The sequence below is a fragment of the Lethenteron reissneri genome, chromosome 21 (genome assembly GCF_015708825.2).
Source record: "Lethenteron reissneri isolate LAM-NWPU_2019-01 chromosome 21, ASM1570882v1, whole genome shotgun sequence".
Taxonomy (NCBI): Eukaryota; Metazoa; Chordata; class Hyperoartia; order Petromyzontiformes; family Petromyzontidae; genus Lethenteron; species Lethenteron reissneri.
Window position 1 is genome coordinate 4712717 of NC_083799.1, and position 20822 is coordinate 4733538.

The window sequence follows — 20822 nt, forward strand, 5'->3', positions numbered from 1 at the left end:
ACGACGCGGCTCCTTCACGAACTATCTCGTGTGGATAGACAGGCATATTCGGAAAGAAGCAGTTACCCAGTTGCTTTGTTCACAGGCTGTGTGTAAATAAAAGTACAGACTACGCACCGCAATAGCCATCTTTTGTTTGGTTTGTTAGAGGCATTTCCACAGGGAGGTCTTGAGCGTGTTCCTCAATGTTAATCATCCAGAAGAGTTTGGTATGTATGTATGCTTTGATATATATCCAGTAGTGCTGAGCGTTGAATTGTTTGATTGTACTGTATTGTGTGACACGACCTCTGTGTGTAAGAGAGAGTGTGTATGTGCCGATTGAGCGTGTGGCGTGAGTCGCAATGCGAATTTGTGCTGAGTGTACAACCAGCTCACGGCCGTTTTCTTAAAGTCTTAAAGTCACTTTATTGTCAAGTGTGTTACATGCATGACATACAACACAGATGAAATTACAGTCCTCTCTCTTGGTCCCACGGTGCAACCAAGCAATTAAAAAATTAATCACAATTAACAGACATAAATAAACAATAAACAATCGGCGATCAACACAAGATAAATAATCAAAAATGTAATAAACTTAAAATAAACAACAGTCAAGAATTTTTAAAATGTAAAATATTATTTAAATAAGTATTTGAGTATCGTACGATGTTTGTCATGAGCTTGTTTTGAAAGGGTAGGAGAGAAACAGGTTTGACGACATAGAGGGATCCGTGTGGTGCAATATACAGTGCCGAATATATGGATACTCAATACAGGTTGTTTTGGGTTAGATCGCGTAAATATGTGTCGTTAAAACCCGCCACCACCCGACACAGCCAATTGGTAAGATTTGTCACGTAAACAGAACATGCAAATTCGTTACTAGTACAGCACACTGGTTGTGTATTGGAGAGCAAAGCCACAGCATTTAAAGTATGAGTACGACGTTTCGACAGTAATTTCAACTAGCTTAATCTTCTTTACTAGTGTTGTACTAGTAATGAATTGGCAAGTTCTTTTTACGCGACAAACCTTACTAATTGGCTGTGTCGGGTGGTGGCGGGTTCAACGACACATAGGCTCGGATAAGAAGATAAACTAAAAGACAAGATGCCGTTACCTTCTGCGACAAATGCACCTTATGGCGGTACCCCGGCTCTCGCACAATGTCCGTGATGCAGTCGTGTTTAGTCTGTGTTGATGGTCGGCGATGTGGCAATCGACTCATCTCGACGAGCTGTACTCAGGATGCACCACCACGGTGAAATACCGAGAGGCTTCAGGGTTTCAGCGCAATCGTCCTCGCTACGTTTCAACATCGCAAAGTAGCACTGATTTCGGATTGATTGGTACCCAAGTCACGGAGTTAAGTAACACCACTGGAAAAAATATTGTCCCAGAAATAAAGTATTTCATTGCCTCGGCCATTTAGTATTATTTGGTACCCCGGGGTACCGCCATGAGGATCAAATCCCCAACCCGAGTTTTTGTCCCGGAATCTGTGGCACTGAAGACTTTCTGTCGGTCCAAAACAGCAACAGTACGTATATGTGCATAGGATTGCTGTATGCTTTGTTTATATATATTTCCTGCTATTTTATATATTGAAATAGCCCAGGTGGAATTTGTATTACCGCCTGACAAGAGAGAAACTCCAAGCTGCATGTTATGTCTTTGCATTTGGAGGCTTGCCCCCTCTTTTCTCTTCGTGCCTGATGAAGACCGCTTGTGTTGCGATCGAAACGTCGTGGGTTTTTGCTTTTATTTTCAATTTATTATTTAACATTTTTATTTAATTGAATTTTATTATCTTTTATTTCGATCTACGTGACTTTACTGAAAGAACCAAGAATATGTTACGTCTGTTATGCCTGGATTATTGGTCAGATGTGCAATGGGTTCGATTGAGGCACACACTCAACTTGGAGGCAACACTATTAACCCATAACAACCAACGGGCACGTTATACACAGGGTGGTGACCACCGTTCCTAATCTCACTAACACTCGGGGAGGGAACACTCCATAACGTGACCAGGGCAGGTTAACTGGCTGCCTGGGGTCACGGACGAAGGTCGGAGCCTGGAGGAGCGTTGATGGCATCGTCATCCCAGGGTCGAACAGCCCCGCTCTCTGTTCACGCCCCGCTTATAACCGCTGCGGCGTGGCTGGCTCCGCCCCAGGCCACGCCCCCCTTCTAGATCCTTCGGGAAAATCCGGGCCCCAACCACGTGACCCCCAAGCTCCCCCCCTGGGACCCCTAGCCCCCCTTTATCCGGTCACGTGTCCTGTTGGGTTCACGCAGTGTCACGGCCTGACACGACCCCTGTGACACCCGCCGACAGCACCCATATCGAGCCAACAGTAGTGACGTCATACGTCCCTACGCTCGTACAGTCCCGACACAGTAGTGACGTCGTATGTCACCCATATTGAGCCAACACAGTAGTGACGTCATATGTCCCTACGCTCGTACAGTCGCGACACAGTAGTGACGTCGTATGTCACTCCAGATGCAAGATCATTTAAACGGAATTCAAGAACTAATCCCTGCTGGCATTACAATTAGACTCAATTGACAAGAGCAAGTGTAACCAATATGTTGTTGTCCACATTCGCACACGAGAATACATCAATTGTGCATGATAACAATGTACAGGGTGGTCCCGATGTCTTGTGACCCTCCCCCCCCCCACCATTTAATTATCTAAAACGTAATATGTTGTATACCAATAGGTGTGAAAATATAAATCAATAAGCAAAATAAAAAATGCACGGGGTCAATTAAATGCGGGGTCACACGACATCTGGACCACCGCCCTGTTTACATGGCCTACTCCACAGGGCCGCCTCAGTGCTGTGGATCTCTGAACAACCACTATTTGTTGACTGCTCTTGTTGTCCAATCAGGAAAGCAGCTTGCAGTGACTTCCAACTGTGGCAAACTGAAAGCGAAATTTAACGGCCCTGTTGTCACAGGGCAATGCGGTTATGCGAAGATCAATAGTCCACTGCAGCAGAACACTTTTGTTAGATGTGTGGATGGCGTTTATGCACCTGGGGGTAGCTCGGGTTCCTGTTTGTGTTGTAATGGGGAACTCAATGCCTCTTGCGCCCAGGAGACGAAGTTGTTATCCTTTATTTAATTGCCATTTACATGGAACAGTTTGCACATAGGGGCCGTCCATAAATGACGTCACGTACCTGGGGGGAGGGGGGGTCAGACATTTGTGATGATATGTGACGAGAGGGGGGGGGGGTTGAGAAATGTGACGTCACATCAAAATGCGCAACTTTAAATAAATATAGACAACACGTTCTACTCAATTAAATATACTTTTTAATAAATGTTTTCTCCTACAACATCAGAGTGCAGCGCCACATTAAATACGCACTACAATGACAATAGTTTAAAGGGATTTGAAGCATGTTTTATTTTTGGGGGGGTGGGAGCAGAGCTTTGTGACGTCATATTTGAGGGGGAGTCTGACTTTCTGTGACGCCGCGTGACGAAGGGGGGGGGGTCCAAAATCGTGTGACGTCATTTATGGACGGCCCCATACTCAGTGTTGCAGCGTCAGTTGGGAATTGCCCCATGTAGGGTTTTAGAGCAGAGTGCACGGTTTAAGTGCTCTTATTGTATGAAAATATCTCGCCAATTTTCCCATAAGCAAGTACTTTCTCGTGACCGTATCGAATGCCTCTTCAGTTAATCAAGAACATTGTGATGCTGCGTTTTCATTGGCGCGCAAGCCCAAACGACGAATACTCAACGCATTCGTCAATAACACTGCCCTAACGAGGAAAACGTAGTGTACATATAAATGCTGTAATGGGCGATATTTAGACGTGAAATATGAATGGCCGTTGTTAAAATCATCGCCGAGTGTATAAGTCAATAGCAACACTGCCTTAAAGTGGAGACAAAATATAGTAGGTGACGTTGTGGTAAAATGTGCCCCTTCATCCCTGCAATGTATAAGGCCCTGTTATTTGTTTTCCGCTCTAGGGAAATGTTGACAAACGTGTTGAGTTTGTTCCCTTTTCAGCTTCTATGCAAATGGGTATTTTAGTGTCACGCCTTGAGCAGGGAGGGGAATGCAGAGCGTGTGGAGGACGGGGTGCAACATGCCATCGCCAAAAATAGAATGTCCCCCTGGGGTTTTCAATAATGGGAGACAGCAGTGCAGTTTAACGAGTGCAGTGCGACTTTTACAATGCAATTGTATCATCATCATGGCTTGGCTTCGCGAACGAAGATCTAGGAAGGACATCCACGTCTTCTGCAAGCGCGCTGGTGGCTGACGAGGCCTATGCGGGACAAGCAGGTCCTGCCACAGCGGCTGCAAGTATAGGTCTGATCTGAGATGGGTGCTGAGGGATCCATGGTTCTTCCTCCTTCTCCTTTTCTCCTCCATACGGGCCCTGCGGGTATCTTCGAAGAAGGAGGTGGCCTGGTGGACTGTGTGCCGCCAGGAGTTTCGATCAGCTGCTTGTGTTGCCCACTGACGGTGATCGATGCAGCAAGCAGTGAGGGACTTCTTCAGGGAGTCTTTGTATCGCTTTCGTGGTGCCCCTATGTTGCGATGGCCAGAGGACAGTTCCCCATACATCACAATCTTAGGTAAGCGGTGGTTCTCCATCCTGGCGAATTGCCCTGCCCAACGAAGCTGTATCTTGAGGACCATGGCCTCGATGCTGATGACCTCCGCTGACTCGAGGACTTCAGTGTTGGCGACGAAGTCACTCCAGTGAATATTGAAGATTGTGCGGAGGCAGCGCTGATGGAAACGCTCGAGGAGACTCAGGTGACGACGGTACGTGACCCAGGACTCAGCGCCATACAGGAGAGTGGTCAGCACAACAGCTTTGTAGACGTTGATGTTCGTGTCTCTTTTAAGGTTGCTGTTGTTCCAGACACGTTTGTATAGTCTGCCGAATGCACTGTTTGCCCTGGCCAGCCTGTTGTCGACTTCGTTGTCGATCTTGGCGTCAGACGAGATCACGCACCCCAAGTAGCTGAACTGGTGGACAGCTTTCAGTTCTGTTTGTTCAATGAAGATGTTTGGTGGATGATGCTCCTCATCGGGAGCGGGCTGATGAAGAACTTCAGTCTTCCTCAGGCTACGACTACAACACATCCATGTATTTTTCCCCCGATAAACTAATTACACTAATAACGTGATGTATTATACGTTCTACTAAATCTTGATATTGTTGTAATTAATGGAATTTGTAATGTGCAATTGTATTAAGGGACTGTGTTGTCTGTGGATTGGGACTGTTGTTGTTTTTCTGCCTCACCCAAGCTTGCATGTATTGTTGAAAAATCGGCAGAAATGTATCTACTCTTGCGATTTGTACGTACTTCCATACTTATTTTCCACGTATTAATGACTTGCTTACCCATACATAATTTGCACTCCTATCGGTTTTTGTATTGTGTTAACTTTCTGACCTGCCCCTCCTGGACATCTGTGAAAAGAGCTTCGTAGCTCATCGAATTCCTTCAGTCTAAATACAGATTAATAAATAACATCTATAAGTACATATACAGTAAATGCTATGAAGCAAAATCCAATAAACTTTTGGATCCATAATAGAGGTTTTTGGGGTTAGATCACGTAAATATGTAGCGTCGGGAATGCACATTGTATACCGTCCGTATATACACTTACCTGCAGTTGCGGGCACAGGCCCATAGGGGGTGGCACCCTGAGCTGCGGAAGGCCAGGGAGAGCCGGACCATTGAGGGGGCAGGTTCGCCCCCCCCACCCAGACCCCAGGTAAGGGGTTTGGGGGTTCTTCCAGAGTCCCCTGGAAGGTTCCAGAGAGGGGGCGGTACCAGGGGCGGAGAGTCCCTGGGAGGTGTATGAAAGGGGCACCTCAAGCACAGCTCGGAGCAGTGTTCTGAAGACGAAGAAGGAAGACCAGCCTAGCTAGGACCCTGGAACCCCGGGACCCAACATCCTTGTAAGGGCCGGGGCCGCGCGCGGACCAGTGGTCAGGACCTGTACCTTGGCTGGGTCGGGCCAGAGTATCTCCCTAGCTAGGACCCTGGGACCTCGAGCCCAACATCCTTCTAAGGGCCGGGCCGAGCTCAAACCAGTTGTCAGGACCCGTACCTTGGCTGGGTCGGGTCAGTTAGCCTCCCCTAGGGCACAGATAGCCTGAGGGCTGAGAGCCAGGTTAACCCAGTGTGAGGGCACGCTAGCCCGGAGGCTGAACCTCCATAGATAGTGGGAGTTAAGGGGAGTCTTGTTAAAGTTTATAAATAAACCATGTTGCCTCTAAGACAACGTCTCCATTCTCCATGAAACCCACTACGAATATATAAATGTGTTGTTAAAACCCGCAACCATCCGACACAGCCAACTTGTAAGGGTTGTCACGTAAACAGAACATGCCAATTCGTCACTCGTACAGCACACCGGTGTGTTGGAGAGCCAAGCCACAACATTTACAATCTGAGTAAGACGTTTCGCCAGTAATTACAACTAGCTTCATCAAGCGACAGCCAGATTTGTTGAGAAGTCCAACTGTTTCGTTCCTTATATAGAGGCGTAGATATGGTTACCACACTTCTGTGCTCTTGCGCTAAGTGGGGAGGGATTAATGAGTCAACGTACATTATGCCTGTGCATTATGCGAACCCTTTGATCTTGACCTTCCTGTCCATTGTGTGTAGTATGGTGCCCTTCATATTCATGGAATTAAATAATGTATTATTTGATGATTCGCTTCCACGTTGCACTAAGGCGGTAGCTATCTGAACGGTTAAAATTATTTTTATTTCTTTCATTTTCGATAGATTATCTAATTAGTGTTGGCCAGTAAGTAGGTAGTTATGCACAGAGCTTCAACATCAAAATCAATTGAGTGTCCTTGTTGGCACGCATGTTTTGCTACTGCTGACAGTTGTATTTGAGAGTATTTAATATTTCTCTGATGTTATTTTAGTCTTGTGCTGATCATTCGTCCTGTTTGCTCAACGTAACATTTGCCACATGTGCAGTTAATCCTGTACACAGCTTCTGTTGATAGCTTCGGTAATACATATTTTGTACCAGATATTAATTTCTGTATTTTATGTACCGTGCCATATCTGACTCGGATGTTTTGTTTTACCAAACATAATGCTAGTTTTCATCAGTTACTCCCGCAATGTACGGTATTTTGATCATTTTAATTACTTGTGCAGTTTCAATGCTCGTGTTATTTGATTTGGTTTTGGCATTCTATGCCCTGTTGATTTGTGCATAATTGTAACTGTTCAATTGCAGTGCTTGTTTAACATGCTGAATTTCACTTCTCAGATTGTCACCATCTGACACTTTTTTAGCTCATGAATGAGCATCTTGATAAGAGAAGATTTCTGTATGGGGTGATGGTGTGACTCTGCATTCAGATAGGCGTCAGTATGCGTTTTCTTCTTGGTTATTTCACCATTTAGACCCCATCCGACCAGAATATCTAGAAATTGTAGACTTTTGTCAGCTTCATCTTCCATGGTGAACTGGATGGATGGGTTTTGCAAGTTGATATGATTTAGAAATGCGTACAGTTTATCTTTGCCATGTGGCCAGACCACTAATGTGTCATCCACATATCTAAATCAAGCAAAGGGTTTGTGTGCTTGAAGCTATTGCTTTTGTTTCAAAATATTCCATGTATAAATTCGCTATTACAAGAGACAGGAGAGCCCATTGCTGCCCCTTCCTTTTGTTTATAGAAGTCACCTTTCGAATAGGTTTTCCCCTTTTTTCTGGCAATAAACAGGTGTTGAGATGTTAAAACACCAAACTGAAACCTTTTACAAGGAATCATGTCTGCATTAACCACAATACTTGTGGTCAGAATGCAAACAAAACCATACTCTGATAATATATGCATTAGGGGCTTTGGGCCTTCCAAGGCGGACGAGCCCAACTCGCCTGGAGGCCCAGCATCGTGGACTCGCTCAAAGACTCGATTTGCATGATCCCCGCACAGTGCACACTCCCACACCGTCATGGGTTGTTGCACTCGCATGAGTCGTGGCAAGTATTTGGCTGATCCTGCTCGCCATCGAGCTCACAGGCGTTGTTACACGTTGTGGGTGGGAGATGTTGATTGTGGGGATCTTGTATGACGCGATTGTTGGGTTCTTAATTGTTTTGGCTTTTGTGTGTTTTTTTTTTATCTCGGTGTATATATTGTACAGTTGGGGTTGGGACATTTATTGCGCTGTTATGTTATTGTTGAAGCACACTTGCTTGTTTTTTTATGTATGTCCGTCGGTTGCTTTCTTGCGGGGGAGTTGGCAGCCGGGACAGCTGGATGCTACGGAGGGGGGGGGGTGTGAGAGGAAGGTTATTGACTCAGCAATAATTGGAAAGATGTCATCAACCACTTTGGGTCATGACTTGACAGCCAGCTATGGCTGCAGGGTTTTGGTAGTACATGTTGTTTATGTCATTTTTTGTGAAAATTCTGTCAGTTCCTATGATCACAGTTTCATTGCTTTCATAGCTTTATTTTGGTGAGTTCGAAAAGTTTATTCGTTTAGCCTTGTTTGTTTGTTGTGGTACGGAGTAAGACTGATGGCCTTAATCTAAGTTGTCTTGTAGTTGTTGTTGTTTGACTTGCATCCCACTGGGATTTCTGCACACAGCGTTGGTGTACGGTGCTTTTTCTGCAATATTTTGCTGTCTTTTCTTGGATTTTCTGTTTGCACTTAGTCACATATTCACTTTAAGATGTTTACTTGTTCATGTTTTTGTTTTTTGTTTGTTGCGGTTGGACCCGATTCAAGAGCCGAATGGCTCACAGGGCTACACCTAATAAATGAACTTGAACTTGACTTGTGTTTACTTGTCGATCAACCTCCACTGTCACCAGAGTGATGTGGGGAGCGCGGTGCAGGGATTTTTGTTGCTGCATTGGCATTCTACCGCATTAGCATTGTTGCTGCATTGGCACTCGTGGAACACCGATGTTCTTGGTGCTGTTGATAGCTACATTGGCATTGTTGCATTGGCATTCGTGGCACCACCCATACTCCTGGTGCTGTTGATACACTTGGGCTACGCCCATTCCCAAACCTTTATAAACAGCTAGCCTTTAGAGGCTGACTCCTTTGCGTGATGACGACCGCTTGTGTTGCGATCGAAACGTGATATTTTTATTCACTTTATTTTTTTTATTTCTATCTACTTGACTTTACTGAAAGAACCATAGAATAGTTGTAATTACTGGCGAAACGTCGTACTCAGATTGTAAATGTTGTGGCTTGACTCTCCAACACACCGGTGTGTTGTGCTCGTGACGAATTGGCATGTTCGGTTCACGTGACAACCCTTACTAGATGGCTGTGTCGGGTGGTGGCGGGTTTTAACGACACATTTATATATTTACGCTATCTAACCCAAAAAACCTATTTCGGATATTGGTCGCGAAAGCCTACTACGTGTTAAACAAACTTAACACATTAAAACATTGCAATATGTTCTTTGAGTCTTTTTTTTGCAAATAATTTGGAAACCTTATTAGAGCCTTTGCCACAAGTTGGTAAAATACAATACAAAATCATAAAATAGGACTTCCATTACAATACTGTATTACAATTATGGTCCAGTAGTTAACACACTTTTCTGAAGTTATTTGTTTTTTTGGAACAAATACGCTTAAATGTGTGGCTTGCTAAAATTTTAACAATTTGACAAATGCAGATTCCCTGTGAAACACATTTTTGTGATACTGCATTGGCAGTGGTGCATAAGCACAACAAAAAACCCCTCGATAACACAATTTGAATAGAAATGTGCTATTAAGTAGTGCCATTATACCTTAAACGTAGCCTGCATTTGTTTCCTTTTAGGGCAGTTTTTATTACGAATGTATTCACTTACTGTTTCATATAAAGGCATCCCATATCATGCCATCGCAGATGACAGAATTGTTTTTAGATTGGAAGGCCATAAGTTAAATAGAGATGCTTTCCAATGATTTTGCTGTTAACTAGAACATGTGCTTTTAATGATGGGGCTAAAAGCATTTGAGTCAATCCTGCTCAAGACTTGCATTTTCTGTGTGGTATTTAAATGCATGTTCGTATCATAAACCTGATGCTTAAATTGATATTGTTCATGCAGTTTTACATATGAACCTTATGGCGGGACCCTGGGGTCTCATAAGCCCCCGGCTCTCGCATAAACATCTTATAATGTAAACAAAAACTTTGCTCTTTTTCACCAATGGGTTTGAAGGATGGTGGCAAGTGTTGTCTTGTTAAACTATGCCTTTAAAACTGAAAACTACTTACCTGCAGTACCTCTATTTAAATAAACTATCGAAAAAATAATTGACACCCCTCTGTCAATCATCGTGTTTCTCAGTGTGGATGTGTGAACACACTTTGTAAACAGTAAATAGTACGCGTTTTCAATGCGCTGTTCATATTATAACAAGCGTTTATACCAATGTTACTCTACAGAGTAGTGGGTCGTCGTTCTTATCCGCATTGATATGTGGGGACTATGGCTTAACCGCAAAAAAAAACCTATCAGCACAGATGCATACGGACAAGAGAAGTATCAAACAGGAGGAATTAACGGTGCAACGTATCTCATCAGTTAAATATCTGCAGGTAATAGGATTGTCATCGATTGATCCTGGCTGCAGACATTGGTAGGTCACAATAATGAAGATAACAGAGCAGTTTCACTGTATTATGCTTACCGTTATGACAAATAAAGGACTTAAGTCGTGTAGGCAGTTTGAGCAGCTTTGGATAAGACTTATGATCCTGCCCATCCACGAGCGTGGAGTGCAGCATTTGCTTGTTCAGCTCTTCTGCGCATTCGTCCTTGCAGCGCTTGGACGACATGACAACAGAATGATCCGCGCCAGATGGGGCGCGGCGTTTATGTGCGTGGTGGGACGGAGTTGCCAAAATGTTATTTATTAATTACGATTTTGACTTCTGTTTATTCGGGTCCCCGGGGTCCCTCCATAAGGTTCATATGTTCAATTAATGTCTCCATTTGAGCCACCTTTATGGATGTTATTTTTTTTGTTCTTAAGGGACACAACAGTTATTGATGCTATATCTCACTTGGTTTTAGCTTCAGTTATGTCACCGTGGTTTTCAGGCAGTTTTTTGTATTATCAAGTTTCTTATATTCTATTTAGCAGTGTGTGCCCAAATGTACATGTGGCTTGCTTTGTGTTTGTTCAAGTGATACCAGATAAAATGTGAAACGTATGCTTCACTGCAAACTGGTGGCATCCGTTCTAAAAGCCATGGTATATGTGCAGGCCTTGTCTTACTTTGTAGCTGTAGTAACTGCATTTTTTTGGCCTGCAAAATTACAAAATTAAGACGTAATTCCAGCGGATAATGTTTGCTGTCTGATGGATGCACAGGACATGCAAACTTGCACCTAAAACGATAGAGGCATGATAGAATCCATCCCAGCACCTACAATAATTATTCAAATCACAGTTCCTGAGCACAGACCCATATGTTCAAAATGTAAAGCAGCCAGCAATGCAGGTGTAATAAAATATAAGTGAGTTCGTTTCTTAAATTAAGCAAGGTTATAAGAACGATGGGATGGGATGGAATTCCATAGCACTTAGTATGCAACATATTCCAGTTAGGTATTGGCAGATTTCACATCTTCATGCATGTTTTTGTTTCGTCACTGCAGATCTTGATGTGAACGATCACGAGGTGCAGCAGGCCAACGTGCAGGGCTTTGTGGGCTGGCTGTCTCGTGTTCAGTTTAACTCTGCTGCTCCACTCAAGGCTGCCCTGAGGCAGCGATCGCTGGACTCCTCTTCGCCTGCTCCCTTCGCCTCCCCAGTGTTTGTGCAAGGGTGGCTGGTGGAGTCCACCTGCATGGCATTACCCATGACCACCGTGCCCCCCACCACTAGCACGGACCTCTGGTCTCTGCCGGGTAGGCGCCTTTACCCTTGTAATGTGCTAGTGTAGCACACTCGCCTCTAAGCTCTCCAACCTTGGTTGTGCTCGCAGGATACTTTGATGGACAGCTTGATGACTGTCACCACCCCCCCCCCAACCACAAAACATACTTATTTAAAGATCATGTTATACAAATCGTGCAATCCCAGCTTTGTAGATTTTCAGAATTACTACTGTAGAGCAATTATCACAACTTTACATTTAAAGCCAATTTTGATGTAATCAATATCAAAATTGCTGTGTTGATGTCAGTTTATGTTGTTTAATAGGCATATACAGTGTCTCGTTCGGCAGAGGTATGTTTAGCTTGGTTGTGATTGGCTTTAAAACCGAAATGCTCCTTATTTTTATTTCACTTTTAAATTTACAAGAGTAATAACCAAAATTAAATCTTGCTGCGCTTGCTAATGTATTCCACCCTGATTATAAGCATTTTAAATGTGTAATATAATAAATTATTTAACACACATGAAACACAATGAAAGCATACTACTTAGGATATTTACCTACTAGTTCATGAAGCCTGTCTTCGCCAGGGAAACGTTTCAATAAATATAATTAACCTTATATGATTTTTTACAAATTTTATCTACGATCAGACACTACTAACAACTCCAAAAATTAGTATTTTTCCGCAAAAAAATAACAAAAATTGACGACCATCGTGAGGTGCTAAATTTTTAGATTTCGTAATTTTTGTATTAGTTAGAATAACAAATATTGAATGTAATACTCTCATGAGGGGAAGCTCCTGTCTTTTCCAGTTTTCGAATTATTCAGATTTGAACATCATGAAATGCTATTTTTTTCGTTCAAACCGGCTTGAATCCAAAATATCTCAAAAACAATAAACGATAGAACCAATGGTTTTCGCTTTAATTATATTTGCTGCTTAATGCTCTATCAAACTTAAAAAAACGCAATCTTATATTTTGAACGGTTTTTGAATGACATGTCCAAACATGTTTACGGAGCAATTAAAATCGAGATTTGGGGGCCTTAAAGTGAAAAACTTCGGATTTTCAGATTTTTCCTATTGTGTCCTAAAAGCTACCTATGTACAAAATTTAAGCTTTATACCTTGTCGGGAAGTACCCTAGAGGTTTTTGAGACATACAGATTAAGGTCTTTATTTATCTAGATTATTTAACCAAATTGTTGGCGAGACGTTAAATACCATGCCTGGTATGCAGGAGGTCGTGGGTTCAATCCCGACCCTGACGCTTGTTTATTTGGAGTTTGCAGATTCTTCCTGTGGCCGCGTGGATTTTTTTCCAGGTCCTCCGGTTTTTCCTTCCCCATTTAGAAACATGCTTTTGGAGTATTTGGCTGCAATAAATGTCCAGGTGATAAGCCACTTCGTGGAGCTATCATTTCTGACCAGGTCGCTTCTAAAAAAAAGCTATATACAGTGAGGGAAAAAAGTATTTAATCCCCTGCTGATTTTATACGTTTGCCCACTGACAAAGAAATGATCAGTCTATAATTTTAATGGTAGGTTTATTTGAACAGTGTTCCTTACGTTTCCATTCTGTCATCAGTCTTGTATCTGTTGTCATCCTTCAAACAATGCGTTCTGTCAAAGCCCACTTGCATTTCTTAAGTCAACATGATGCCTTGAATCTGCTCTCTATCCCCCCATGTGTTTCTTTTTCTGTCTCTTGTCATGTGGTTTGCCCTCGTAAAAAAAATGGTTAATTTCTTCATACATTTGGTCTACTTCTGCGTCTTCATGGTGTGTTGTTGTAGCCTTTATTTGCATTATCTCTAACTTTCAGCACAAAGTATGACGGTATTTTTCATTCCAAATTTGGCATGTTCTTTCACTTTTCCTTATGATCCAGTGACAACTTCATTTGTGTCAGGAGAAGATGGGAAACCCCAGAGCAGCCCCATCAGCAGCAACACGGCCATTGTTGGTGGTAAGGCTTCAGACACTCGTACATAGGCACAAAAACAAGGAGGATCTCACATATCAGCAGCTTAGACTGCGGTACGCATACCATTTTGTGGTGCACTGTCTTTTTTGTGCTGATAGCTGCCGTCAAATTGTTTTCACTTTTCTTCTGCTTTTTTTTACAAAGGAGTCATTGCCATGTCCATCCTGGTGATCCTGTGCATGCTCGTGGGCATCGGCCGGTACCTGTTTCACCACAAAGGCACCTATCGCACAAACGAAGCCAAAGGCCTGGAGGCTGCCTCTGCAACGCTGCAGAGTGAAGACCCCAATTTCCCGGAGAGCCTCGATGAGAGTAGGAAGGAGTACCTAATTTGACGAACACTGACTCTCATTCTAGATTTGAAGTTTTCGTGACTGCTAGGATCCATACTCTTTGGTTCTTTCGATAAAGTCACATAGGTAAAAATAAAGTAAAATAAAAATAACTAAATCACGACCTTTCGGAAGGCAACACAAGCTTCAGTCATCAGGTGGGACAACCACAGAATTTTTTTTTTACTGTAGTGGGCAGAGAGAGGATGTTATTAATATGATAATATCCTAATTGCCTCGGGGCTACAGTAAATAACAGCTGAACCCCCACCCCCGACTCGATACGGCACCCCCCCCCTGCATCCCTCCTCCCTGGCTCTTACCCGAAATAATCACTTGTCACATACAGCTCTCTCTGCTCACTACAGTAAAAAAAATTGTTGTGGTTGTCCCACCTGATGACGAAAGCTTGTGTTGCCTTCGAAACGTCGTGATTTAGTTATTTTTTATTTTATTTTTACCTACGTGACTTTACCGAAAGAACCAGAGTACTGACTCTCATTCAACTTCTCCCCTTCCACCAACTGTATTGTCCCTATGATGGCTTTCGTGTCACCCACTCAACCACATGCAGTTTCCCTTCTCTCTTGACACTCTGCACTCTGCACCTCCATCTCCGTGGCATTCTTTTCCCTTTGCTAAGGATATTAACTGTGTATTAAAATGAAGTGCTATTGTGCTTTTCTCATGAGATTTTGAGCAAATGTTTACTGTAATTTCTGAAATGTCCCCAAATGCATTTTGTTATTATAATGTTATCTAGTAATAAATAAACAATATTTGTTCATCAGACATTGCACACCTTGTTTTTGCATATCACAGATAATCACAGATCCACCAGAACAATGAAAACATTTTCACTTGCTTCATATATGTGTATCACTTTAAGGCCTCAATTAAAAATCAGACATTTTGCTCCTGTTGTACCAATACCACGAAACCGATTTTCCTCTATAAGATGCCATCATCACCGTTGGAAGTTGTAGATCTATATCCACAAAATGATAGTTTGTAATGTGTAACCTTAAAAGTGTTACGTTCGAGGATCCATTTAACTTGCGTATAAAGTATATATTTTAATCTCAAATAGGTCATAACAAGGTTCATACAATCAAAAATAATATTTTAGCTACTAAAGGTTGTAGAATAACTTGTTTTGTGTGTTTAATCACGATTTATTTTTAATCACACACCAACCTAATCTGGTTTATGCCAATCTATTTTTACATCCATTGCATTCAATATATGAAGTAAGATTTGTATTATGCAGAAATTAGGTTTATTTTGACCATTCACCTCACCTCTTCCTGTAATATTACTGCACAAGCAGCAGCTATTCATGGTGAACACAGATCAGGTATTCATGGTGAATACAGATTTTGTCGAAAATATGGGTGAGAAAAATTGCCATTTTAACGAAGTCTTGGGTCTGGTTATAATTTTTATTACATGGTTTCTTATCGTTAATATCAGCAACTGCAGATTCAGGGTTTTAATTGCAACTAATCGAACAATAAAACAATACTTTCCAAAAACATTGCGATCACTAAAATAACTGGACCCATGACTCAGGATCTTCGTTGGTATAGCCTTAAATATTTGCTTTTTATTTAGTAGAATTGTTCAATTGCTTTAAGACAAGTTATGTACTTAAATCTGCTATCTGCTGCTGACTTTTAGTCATTCATTTTCATAATTAAATGTTGGACGGCACAAGAGGTGTGGTTGTTGCACTTTTGTTGAGTATACACGATTACATTTAAACAGACATGTTTAAATGAAAAATGCATACGCAGTCGTGTAATGGGTGCTCATGAATAATTAAAATAACAGGATTTACCATGCATCATCTGAAAAGCATGTTTACATCAACTTAATTTGTTTCGAAGATGCTTCGATAACCGCGTGCAATTGCACTCACTGAAGCAATATTCACATGTGCGTGAACTGGATTAACTTGTGCTGATTGTGACACATTGGAGTTCATCACTGCGGAGGCTCTGGTGCTTGTAAGTGGGTAGTCGAAGCAGAGTTCAGTGTCCTGCTGGTGTGGCCATCACTACCAGTGACCACATCCTATTGGGTCACCAGTAAAGTTAAGGCAATTTGCATATAGAATGTATGTGTAAATGTATTCAGAATTTATCATGCTAATTTCTCAAAAATTGTTTGCCAATTGTTTTATCACATGTTTAATATGGTAGGTGTCCTATTTATATTACATACTAGCAGAAGTACCCGGCGTTGCCCGGGTGAAAAATATATTTCTTAATAACCTTACATATATACACAGATGGGCTGCTACCCCTGCCCCCCCCCCCCCAGCCACGATCTCCTCGGCCGCTGTGCAGTAATATGTACAGCCTATAGTGTGGTGGGGTGTCGAGGCCTAGTACCGTGCAGAGCCTCCGGCCTCGCCCAAATTGCCCACCCGGCTGAGGCTGGGTACAGGGGCCGTTAACCCCCCCCCCCCGCGCTACAATAATACTGTCTAATCGCTATAATTTTATTATCTACCGACCCTATAATAGTAATTGCACACATGGGGGGGGAGTGAAGATGACGTGAAACTTTGATGAATTTACCTCAGAGTCGCGTGTTAATGCGTGCGCATATTTTTAACGGGAATTAAAAATGGCGTCCACCCCGCAGCGAATGCGTCGCTACCCGTTGCCAGGGGCAACCGCCGTGGAAAACCAAACGGACCAATCGCGTCTCGCAAATCTCTCACATTTCGTCCAATGAAACTGCGTATGGTCCGGCGACACACAGACAAACAGACACACACACAGACAGACATACAGACATACAGATTTGCGATTTTATATATATAGATATCATTTGGATTTTCAATATGAATCATTTGAATGTTTCTAACATCGAAACATTTAATCATCTCAAGATATTCTTAATGCCTTTGCAAGGTGAAATTAACACGTTTAAATTGTAAACAGGCATATATCCAATGAATGGTATGAAGTTTATGCACGTGTGATGTAAGTATGCTGATTAAGCTCGGCTTCGTTGTCTAGGGTGGTATTATCAATCGGGATAATACAATGATTCTCGCTTTAACTTTGACTGATTATGGCTTAGTGTTTTTATGTCAGGTCTCCAAATTCAGATCTCTTCGCAGGATACAGTTCTCATAATCAAGATTATTATGCATGAACTTAGGAAAGCACCACTCAGACACTTCTGAAACATAGCACTCTAATATGCGAACTCTTATGTTTGGAATGTCAACACAGTACTCCTGGAGATGTCCTCCTCATTGCTCCACACATTTAACCCTCAATGATCACGTTTGTTAAACTGGATAACAGAACAATCGGTTAGTTCCTCAGAGTAAAGTGAGCATACACGGCGATGGGGAAAAGTTCTTAAAAATGAATGTGACAATATTCATGCAAACAGCAATAATTAATTCATTGGTACAGTTATGCAATTAACAAAAAGAATGACTAAATACTTCTAAACGACCATATCCACGTAACTCAATGGGCAGCAATGTTTCATGATCAGCTAATAGTTGACGCACCACCTTAGGATGGCCACCCTTTTTGAAACACAGAGATAACTTTGGAGTACTCTTATTAGTCCCGATATGTGTGTTATGTGTGTGTGGGTGGATTGTCTCCTTACTCAACTCTTCTCGTTAAGCAGACGTCGAGGTTGGACGTTTCTTGTACCAAAAATGTGTTCCCTGTGCGATGAGTGGTGTGTGTGCGTGTCATACACACGGCGCTCTCGCTCTCCGCGTCAGCTGCAGCTGCTTGTCCACTGCTGGATGAGCCGAGTCGGCACGACGCTTGTCTTTGAAGGTGCTCTATCGCGCTCGCCACTCGTCCGCAGGTCGCTGGGGCTGGTACTTTTGCTCGGTGCTCTCTGGTGGTGCACGATTCGCTCGCAGCTCGTTCGCTGGTGGCAGACACCTTTGCTCGGTGGAGCTGGTTGCGCTGGTTGTGCGCTCTCTCCGGCTCCGTGCTTTATGGCAGTGCACGATTGTGCTCGCAGCTCGTCCGCTGCGGCTGGTCCTCTGCAATGCTCGCTTGGTCGATGCTTGGCGCTTTCCGCCCTTTCTCCAGGTTGATTGTTTGTCGTTGCTCGTCACTTATTTCTCTTTCTCTCTTGCTTTCCCCTTGATCGTGCCACTGCTGGGTGGGAGCTGGCACTCAATGTAGAATAAACTTTGAGTGATACTTCGTCTGTCAGCGCCGAACTCGTACTCGGTGACACATCGCGACTCGGCAAGCCTCGCCATTGTGATGCCGCCGCCACGAAGCCGTTCAGCAGGCGCCCCATCTACGACCTCGCCACCACCAAGCGACGGAGCCGACCCCGTGTCCCCCTCACCTCACCTCACATGAACACACCCGCACGCATTCCCCCCCCCCCCCCCCCCCCCATAGAGCTCCGAGGGGAGGTCACCTGACCGACCGGTTTTTATCCGAGGAGCCCTTATCGGGATTAACTTTCACGGTTTCCGGCGACCAGGGAATTGGACGCCCTCCCCCGACGCTACTTTTCACCGCAGCACCGCGACCGGCCTTAAGATGGTATGGTCGCAGCGAAGGGCATTCGGCCACCGCGGTTGAAACGCATCCCCCCACACACACCCCCACGGGTCGACGAGACAGGCAGAGGAGGGACGGGGCGGCATAGTTTAGTGTGCCAAAGCGGGCTCGAGTACGTAGGTGCCATTGTTAGGGAAGTTAAAGGATAAGGCAGGAATTGCAAATAATCAGAGAGGCGACTCGGGCGCATAGTGCGTAATTGATGGGGCAGGTGGTGGAGACATGCGGAGGCTCCGCGCTTAACTTCCACAGCAGGCCGTTGTGATGGACGCAGCTGCATAATGTGCATGACCAAGGCGCCATGCATGAGAAAGGGATTAATTAGAATTAACGCCACGCACGCAGCGCATCTGATTAGCATAGCAAGGGCGCCCAGAACCGCCGCACGCGCGCTGACGGGCACACGCCCATTGTTAAAGAAAAACTGGGAGGGGGCCGCCACCACGCTGGGAGCCGCATCCCTTTGATGTAGGAAGGATAAAAAGGGGGCGCAAAGGGGAGATCTGGCTCTATTACTCCAGCACCAGGTGACAAGACGCTCTCCAGCCCAGCGACCCGGACGTCCGTGAGACGCATCGAGGTACACTGCGAGCACGGGATCAACGGACCGCCGTGGGCACCTAACAGTGAGTAAGAAGGCGAATTAGGATCATAGCCGATAAATAGGGAATAGGTCCAGGGGTAGTAGAATAGGCCAGCCTCGTCGATTCATACTGACTCAACAACCAGTCCCAGGTAGCAAACAATAAATCATTAATAGCCGATCGTGTCCCCGTGTGATCTCGCTGAGAAGTGGGAACGCGTGTGGTGCTGTGTACACAGCGGTTCGCCACGTGGGAGCGCTGCGTAGAGCGGCGCACGAGTGGGTGTCGCGTGTGTGCAGGTGTGTGCGCTCGTAGCGTGGGGGAAGGGGTCGGTGCGTCCATAGGTACCCGCTCCGTCTATAGCCGGAGGGACTCGCGCGGTGTGAGGGCAGCGTCATTCGCCCTCCGACCCCTGACCCCCGTTTAGAGCGCGTGATTGGTGGAGAGACAACGCAGCGTTTGCAGGTGAACGAGAGCGGGCGGCAAGCTATGTCTCTCACACGAGCTCGCGGAGGGACGGACCAGGGAGGGGAGCCGTCGGGCGATGAGCCCAGCGACGGCAGCAGCTGCTCGCAGAGCAGCGAGGGGTCGGCGAACGGCGGAGCCCCTGCCATAGGCACGGAGCAGGAAGGGACTTCGGGGACCAGCGGCCCCAACACCATCCTTAGTCGATTGCAGGGCCCAGCCCCGGAGCTTTGCCGCAGCAAGACTCAACTCTTTGCGTTGACTTCGTAGACTCAAGGCTTCTGCTGATGCAGCTCCCTCCTGATGTGCCTGTCACGGGGGAAGATTCCCGGAGCCTGCCGCTCGCAGTACTGAATGTGTGTGTCGTGTCTCTGTTTATATGGGAAATTCTCTACCCTGGCTCGCCTTCTCACAAAGGACCGGAATCCCTTTGATTTCGCTCTTTGCTGTGGGGGCAGTTGTTCGTCCGGTGTATGTGTAAGTATGTGTATGCGCTAACAGCACTTGCCCCTACAGTCTGTTAAGGCTATATGGGGGATCTTTGATCTTTGATGTTCTGATTGATTAAGCAATCTGTTAAGTCTCACCCTAAAAGCCTGGTTCCTGTCCCCCTCCTCAAGCCACCTTTTCATCAGTGGAAAACAGATGCTGCAAATTGCCCTTAGGTGTTTTCCTAGTTTTTCAACTTCTGTAATAATTAATCTGGAAGCAGGGAAGGTGTTCCTTTTGCCCGGTTGTATTCTTCCACCCCTCTTACCTCGTGGCTGGGTGTTACATTTTTGTCTATCTCTCCTGGAAGAAAAAAATCGGTTGGGAGGCTCTCTCTATGGAATACATTTTATCTTGGTCTTGTGTGATTGACCTATTTAGCCTTGTATCTCTTCTGGATGACCCTCGGTTTAATACTTCATAATTATTATTTGGTTTATGTTTCCCAAGATTTGTGATTTACCATTGTTATTACCACGT

The 20822-nt window shown here is 44.4% G+C and overlaps 1 protein-coding gene across 2 annotated transcripts; it reads left to right on the forward strand.

Moving 5' to 3' along the window:
• Positions 1 to 7: 7 nt before the first annotated feature.
• On the forward strand, positions 8 to 16044 carry LOC133345089 (glycophorin-C-like). Of its 2 annotated transcripts, none has more exons than XM_061555553.1 (4): positions 8 to 209; positions 11678 to 11929; positions 13800 to 13877; positions 14040 to 16044. In XM_061555553.1, the coding sequence occupies exons 2-4, from the start codon at positions 11869 to 11871 to the stop codon at positions 14228 to 14230; spliced, it is 330 nt and encodes a 109-aa protein (XP_061411537.1). In that variant the 5' UTR covers positions 8 to 209; positions 11678 to 11868; the 3' UTR covers positions 14231 to 16044. The 2 variants fall into 2 exon arrangements, with proteins under 2 accessions (XP_061411537.1, XP_061411538.1); XM_061555554.1 differs by lacking the exon at positions 8 to 209 and adding an exon at positions 5918 to 5957.
• Positions 16045 to 20822: the final 4778 nt, after the last annotated feature.

Coding starts and splice junctions, on each gene's coding strand:
- LOC133345089 (XM_061555553.1), top strand. CDS start 11,869: ATGGCATTACCCATGACCACCGTGCCCCCCACCACTAGCACGGACCTC. Junction 11,930..13,799: donor GGACCTCTGGTCTCTGCCGG/GTAGGCGCCTTT, acceptor CTTATGATCCAG/TGACAACTTCATTTGTGTCA. Junction 13,878..14,039: donor CAACACGGCCATTGTTGGTG/GTAAGGCTTCAG, acceptor TTTTTTACAAAG/GAGTCATTGCCATGTCCATC.